The 7,714-nt window shown below is 43.2% G+C and overlaps 1 protein-coding gene across 1 annotated transcript in view; it reads left to right on the top strand.

Moving 5' to 3' along the window:
* Window positions 1-226: 226 nt before the first annotated feature.
* The window catches only part of LOC131887035 (somatomedin-B and thrombospondin type-1 domain-containing protein-like), a 20,931-nt gene continuing 13,443 nt past the window's right edge, over window positions 227-7,714 (top strand). The window contains exon 1 of the mRNA XM_059235523.1: window positions 227-753. Coding sequence (XP_059091506.1) covers window positions 519-753 — 235 coding nt within the window. The 5' untranslated portion in view covers window positions 227-518. The remainder of the gene's footprint in view (window positions 754-7,714) is intronic.

Raw genomic sequence — 7,714 nt, 5'->3', positions numbered from 1 at the left:
AAGCGATGAACAACTTATTTGCTTGACATTTTTTTGGGTTAAATCGCCATCTTTATCGAGAAGTGCATCAAAATTCCTAGTAAGGTTTCCCCANGGGTAGAGCTCGACTGGAGCGGCTTTGGTACTAACGCCGATATGCTGTACTAGTAATGAGTACATACGAGCGAGATGAGGAGATCCAGAGGGTTGTGGTGGGTGTTCTGAACAGTGTTCACTTTTCAGTCAAGATCATCGAGAGAGCTCTGTCCACGGCCATCTCCACTTGCCGGCTGAGAGTAGAACGAGAAGAAACGTCGTTCATCGAAAGGAGCAACTTTTACCCGGCCAGCGTACCAGAAAGATGCCTTCAGAGACGGAGAAAAAAGAAACATATTAGGGGAATCTACCTACTTATGGTAGTCACATTGAAATCATTGGGTGGACCAGTTGTGTCTGCTTGGCCATTTCCCCGGATTAGATGTCTTGAAGAAAGAAACTCTTGGACTCAAAGTGAACGGACGATCTGATTGCGTTGCATCATGCTTGGAATTTTGAGTTGCCTCGTCTTGGTCGGCTTGACCTCGTCAGTCCACGGAGGTCAACGGGGAAGTTGTTTGGAGGCTACCCGATGTTGTCCCGGTCGTGACTCGTCCTGCATAGTGAACGGCCTCCAATCCTCGGGCAGATATGTGGACACGCCTTGCTATTGTGACGAGGGGTGTCTCGAGACCGGAGATTGTTGTACCGATTATAAAGAGGCCTGTTCGGTCAAAGGTAAGGAAGGTCATCTGCCCCAGGTCGTCTGCATTTGAAATTCCCAGCTTTTACATTCAGATGAATCTACCATATGAAAAATATGTACTCAATGGATTTACGTGGGTCACTCAGGAGCTCAGAATTCAATTTGAAAGTGCCTGAAGGTCCAGTGAAACTGACACCGAGCTCTTGACGACCCCATGGTAGCTAGCGTTAGAAAAATATGCCTTGTCCTGCCTAACAAGTGTTTTACTAATGAGCCAAGCCAAAATGAGAACCCCCCCGAGGGAAAAATTGCCAATAATTTGTATACTTTTGACATTCTCATCATCACATAGGCCTATAGGCAGGGAGTAGATAGTTAGCGGTAAAACCGTGAAAGTGGGCAAAAGATATTTGCCTCAGATTCGAGGTTTTGGGGCAAAATTGAGGAAGTTGTCAACAAGGCTTGTCAAGTAATGTAATAGCCCTGCAACTCTTCTCCCCACCCGAAAAGACGAAAGTTCCCCTTTCATCTCTGTTCAAAAGGCCAAAGATCTTGGGTAAAATCCATTAACAAACCCGCCTTCCCTTTAGCTGCGCGAACCCTTGTCCACTAGGACGAATTTGACTCGATCTTATAGGATCATATTGCATTCACACCAACAAGTCGAGTTTTTTTTTCACTTTTACAAAAATGAATTCTTATGCGCTGATTGGCAGCTTGGTTGAAAAAAAAGCTGGAGCTATTTTTTTTCATTCACAAGTTTGCACGCATTGTGCCAGTGGAATGTTCCGTTCGAGCTCGCACATCATCACAGAAAACAGCTCTCGTCGGTTCACGTCACCTCATCTAACATGCACATTCCTAACACTTCAAGGCCAGACCAAGAAAAATGAGTGAGCCTTCTTCGACCTTTGAGCTTGCTTGCCAAAAGGTTAATCAGGCCTGGCCAAGACCATAAATACCAAGGCAATCAAAGTTGAAGAGACTAGGCATAAACGTGTATTATGGATTCACCCTTACGACGCGAAGAGCACCATGTATAGAGCAGCTTCACTGTAGATCGCAGAGGCTGATCAATTCATGATGGCTGATACGTATACGCACCTAATCCACTTTACATAATCCATCCGGAAGATCCTGCTAGGGCTCTACTGATGTGACGAAAAGCCCAGAGCATGTGAGTGTAGATATGTGGGTCTTCTACGTACATACATACATCGCACAATGTACTCGTATGTCCCCGCGTTCTCTCCGTCATCCTTGTGTGCATTCATCCCGCTAAGCTAAGATGAGATGAAGAGGCAGCAGCCTCTTCTCTCCTTCAGCGAGGTCCATGGAAGCAGAAAACTTCATCCATTTCTGCATACCCTTAACCTCTTTCCGTCACAGACTTGACGAGGATTAGCACGCTGGAAAATCTCATCTTCTTTTCACTTTGCATTTTCGGCTCAAAACAAAAGTGCAAAAAAGCCCACCGAGGAGCTGTTCCTCTCTTGTTATCCTGAAACTATCCAGGCGTTCTGAAGGGGCGAGGTTCTCTAATGAAAGGCTCGACAGGGTTCAAGGATCAAGTGCGAGCGTCGAGCTGACTCTCCTTAGATCTCTAGCCAGAAATGTCCGATAAAGATGCCGAGACCCCGTTTCCTTTTCCCAGATGTCTCATTTGAATAAGGTTTGCATACTACCGCCACCCGTTTTGGCGGCAGGCCTCATTACCATTTTTGCAATGAATATCCTACAATCATCTCGAATGAGCCTCCCAATTGACAAGTGTACACGTGCAGTTAAGCTCGGAGTGCTTGGGCAAGTCAGTGGGTGGGGTGGGTCACTTATCTCGACAGATGATAGTACTGTACGTACGTCAGCTTTTTTAGAGGTCTCGAACTCATCCCGCAATAATGACCATCTTGGAAGACGAACACATTTCAACGTCCACGCACACTAAATTGCACAAATCTGCGGCGAGAAATTGGCCAATGCATCGGATTGCTCGTCACGATACGCCTAGGAAGATTAAGAATTGACATCACTATTATGCACTGTAGATGTTGAAATTTAAAAGCAAAGAGAAAGTAGAGTTTGAGCCTTATGTCGAGTCTAAATTCAATTTAGAAGCAAAATGGTGCTGTTTTAATGAATATTTAAGGCATTGGGGATTAGGGATGACCCAATGCTAATATCTCTACCCACAAATCCATTTCTTTGTCGGGAGCGAAATAGAAAAATAGAATGCCTCTAGAAGTTGACCAATTTCCCTGATGGGCAATCTAACTATCCACATTTTAAAGCCCAAACGTTTGCCTCAACATACAAAAAAGCTCCGTTATCCACAAACACATGTAACAGGGCTTTCCCATCGTTGAGGGATTCAACACAGGATTTATTCATGGCTCTCACAAATTATGAGCAGTCATAACATCCGATTACGACTCGTCAGTTTCAATTTGGACATATCTCCATCGGAATAGAGAAAAAGCTAAAGGAACAAAGCATCTCGTCAAGTTCCGGCTCCTTGTAATTCAATCATCCCAGGGGTTAATTGTCAATTTCCAAAAGGATTAGAATTCGAAGCCTCTCCAAAGAATCTCGGATTACAACGCAGTGTAGGCGAAAATTGATCGGAATCAGAGGAATAAGCGGAAAATTAAGACATGCACTCATTTCGTTGGCTACATTTCGTTTGTTTAATGTGTGTCACGAACTCCAGAGGTTGTGCAGATAATACACGGGCATACGCGTACATGCACAATGAGCATTGTTAAGCTGTCGCAATAATCGCGAGCGGCTTGACGAACAAAATCCTCAACCAGACTATTTGCATTGCTAAGTCCTTCCATGACCTTGTTAATCCTGTTTGCTCGATGCATCTGAGACCCTCACAATAGTCCCTTGTATATTCAAAAGAATATATATATATATATAATCCAAAGAAGATGTTGTGACCGATATAGTACATAAAAGAAGCGATAAATGTTCAAATCTTCCATTCCCAGATATGGAGGTTGAAGGGAAAAGCAACCTGCCAAGGGTACGAAACGTTCTTCCCTGTCTCAATCTTCAAACTAAGTGAATGCCCTTTAAAGGTAGATTTCAATTCCCCAGCCGAGATCATTTATTGAGTACATGCAATAAATAGCTCCATGTCAAGTGTGCACTTAGGGGGGTAGAACAACAAGAGCAGGAGTTGAATTACTTTCCGAGAATCTCTCGCATCGGAAACGAGTCCAAAAAAATCACCAATTGACTCCCCCAAAGCCAGAGACAGTTTTTATAGTCAACCTGATATGCATTGGGAATTGCGGGCTGTAATCGTTAAATGGCTTGGTAATAAATAAATTCGACCTACACACCGTGTGGTAGGGTGGGCGAGTGCCATGACGGCATGTTTAACCCGAATTGTGTCCAAAAATGGGGAGTCTTGGGTTGCAAGGCGACCGCTGAAGGCACTACTTGAATACTTGAATTCTATTATTTGCACAGCAGGCCTTTACATCGACAACGCAAAAACGCCTTATTTGAAAGGTGAAAAGGGGTTTTCTTGATTTCTCCCTCGGATTTGAAGAGGGGCGAAATTCATGAGGTATCTCATTATTGTAAAGTCTTTGAAGAGGAGAGGAACCAGCAGGACCCGAACGAGGAGGACACCCTTGTCATGTTTATTCTGTATGATGAGCTCGATTCAACTTTCACTTTGGGTGCCTGAAGAAAAAAGAGGAACAAAAAAGTGTTGTGACAACGTGGTCAATTATTGACCTTTTATCCACTCACGGATGGATGGATGTGGATGGACGCATCGGAATATTTTCATATATGCTTGGCATGCCAAAAATGAGACAACACTGCATTATTGGTTTTGTACCCCGGGTGTTCATTTCAAATCCTTCTTGAATGCTGAAAAATAACCGTTAGATCATACATTCTGACCTTATCTTGAAAAATCATACTTGAACTTAGTTTCAGTTTCCATTCACGTCGGAAAACAAATTGTGATACTTCCATGCCAAATTCGTACATCTTCAACCTTTGATTGTTTGTCGTTGGGTTCTGACATATAACAATGACCATCAATTGAACACTTAAGACCGAAACAACATGACATTTCTCACACCTCAATGATCATGTATACAAAGATCTTTATAGGGATCTCTCCCTCCCCACTGAGACTCACAAAATTTAAGAAGATCTATTATCCAGTATATCAAGTTTTGCTGTCAATGACTTTCGAACCAATTGCGTTTGTGTAATGCAAACATTGCCAAGAGGCTAATACTCCATGAAATAATTGCTTCCTGAGGCATAAGCCAATCAGAATATCCATTGAGAAGGTCATTTGGACTTTTCTCGACGGGGGCCTTGATGGATCTAGTCTTGCCCATCGTCTCTAAGGCCGACCGTTTATTCTTGAAGGCTCGCTTGACTGGCCATGCAGATGTCAGACCTGGAAATTGGTTGGGCTTCCTTAGCCTTGGAACCAAGGTAGCCAGATCAAATCAGATTTGACCTTTGCACTCTTGTTCGGAATACTGATGAATACCGCCTGCTTTTTTTCGGTCAGAAAATTTAGCCACAGCTCCTTCACACTACTGCATGCAGTAAACCGATTTCTTCAAAGAACCCGAGATCAATCGGTTCGACCAAATTGAAATCCGTATGAAGGTAAAGACCCATTTCGATAATGATATTTCGTAAGGCAAGGCAATATCCCCTCCAATGAATTGCAACCAGTTACCCAATCTAAGGGACTAAACGACATGATTGCAAAGTCAAGTCCAAAGAGACAGATGACTGCTTGTGAGTAGATAAATGTGGACATTCCAAGGTGGCAACTCAATATAATTTTTTTCCCATTCCTTCCAGGACTGTAGGTTGACAAAGTGAAGTTCTAAAATCCAATTGGATAGTGTAATTATGGCAAAATGAGATCGTATGTTTTAGACGACGTTAAAAAATGCCCCTGGGAAGGATCATCCCATTAAATTTATTAGAGCCCTGGGCTGAATTCATTTTTATCTTGTTGGACTCAATTCAAACAAATTGGTTTTCATCCTGGATATTCTTTTCGCCTTCATTGTTCAGATCATAAATGCCTTGTTTTTACAAAATTAGTCCTTGAAAATTTTATTTCATATGACACGGATGCCCAGCTTCAGCACATTGAATCTTATTATCACTTTGTTGGAGAGGAGGATATTTAGTTGTCATTTTGGTTGCACTCTACTTAAAGAGTGTGCTTCTCCACGTTAAGACTCCGCTTTGCTTTTCATCCTTGCTTTCAAAGGCCATATTTCATTTTCGTACGATACTAACAAATCCATACGCTTTGTAGGCTCATAATCCATAAAGCATCGAGTAAGATCCAAAAGATTATGTGAAAAGCACTGAAATCTGTCAGCGTCCTCTTTTTAGTGAACCATAGGGGTCGATTGGCAGTCTTAGTTGCGGGCTTGCCATCAGGTTGACACCCTCCCCCCATCTTTCCAGCCACAAGTTAAGCCTTTGAAGATCAATTAGAAAAGTTTGGAATCACAAGTTTTCCTTGCTTCCGATTTCATAATGGACCACCAACTTTTTCGGTTCGATTCCATACCATGCGGGTGACCGGATTGGTTGGCATTGCCAGTTCACGTGTGCTTCACCAATAAGTGGAGACAAACGAGAGAGCAGAGAGGACGATTCCTCAGGAGAAACGAACGAGATTGGGCTTATGCGATGCTGACGTTGCAGATTGGATTCAATGGAGTGTAACTATTCTTTCTAAGCGGTAGGGTTTCCATGTCTTACTTTCCCCGACCTGAATGGNTTATCAAATATAAAGGGATATATCCCTTCAAATTCCAGAGACACTCATAAAATGTCTACACAAGGCGACCATAAAAAAGGCAGACCTTTATACCCAAATTTGAACTTGGAGCATGGACAGCGGACACATATCTGCTGTACCGTACATCCGCCTTTTCATGTGTTCTGGATCAGATGTGATTAATGATGAGAGGGAGACAAGAACATGCTTCTTGCTTCACTCGGGGATCATCAAAATTTCTGAGCCATGTAAAATCGTGAGGGAGGAATACAAATTTCTTCAAAAACCAAGCACACAATAACAACCCCGCCGACAAACATAAACATTACATGTAGCTGTTGTTGCCTTGACGGAAGATGAATGGTCAATTGATGGGCAATTAAAATTCAATCCGCCTTGGCCGTACAGCAGGTCTTACTTTCCCCGACCTGAATGGGAAATGCCTCACTTATTGAGGGGGCGGGGAATGGTTGTGTCCAATTATTTGGGCTATTTTGCCGGCATCAACGTTGGAAATCGAGTTCGCAGTAAGATTTACAACCCTACGACGAAACGTGTTTCATCTCTCATTGAGATCTTCTCCTGTTATTGCCGTCAGGGTGGTCTTTAGGAGATATTTATTACACCAACCCAATGTAAGACAAGATGTGCAGCCACCCAATGCGAGGGTAGCATCAAGTACACTTTGTTAAAATACATCTCTGCCTGGAAGTTACCACATTCAAAAGGTTCAAAGAAAGTTCAGGCAATCAGGTTGAAAGCTTTCAAATGTGGAGCGACAGTTTCTCGTCCTCTGAGCTACCCACCCATCCAGTGTTGTATAAGATTATGAACTAGGCATCCAGCCACGACATTTGCGTTTCTTTCTGAAAGTACACATCGTGGCGGCAACCACACAGTTTAGAGTTTGTTCAAGGTTCTTATGAGTGTAAACTTTTTTTCTCTTCTCTCTGGACGCCAGGACTGTAATGTCTTGCCATATTTCCTAAGGGCAAATATGAAAGCCTCGCTTCGTTATGGGGGGCCCCCTCTTTTATTTTGTGTTCCCCCTCCCCATTCACCTTCAGCCAAGTAGCGAATGGTCCTGAGAATGGAACCCGGGTCCCAAGCTCCAAATGGGAGAAGCCAAAGACCGCAAAACGTGCAGGCATACATCATGGTCGGCAAACGAGAGCTCATTTTCAGGGTTCAGA

This window comes from Tigriopus californicus, chromosome 9 (genome assembly GCF_007210705.1).
Source record: "Tigriopus californicus strain San Diego chromosome 9, Tcal_SD_v2.1, whole genome shotgun sequence".
Taxonomy (NCBI): Eukaryota; Metazoa; Arthropoda; class Copepoda; order Harpacticoida; family Harpacticidae; genus Tigriopus; species Tigriopus californicus.
Note: the sequence above shows the minus strand (reverse complement) of the source record. Positions and strands in the feature narration are given on the sequence as shown.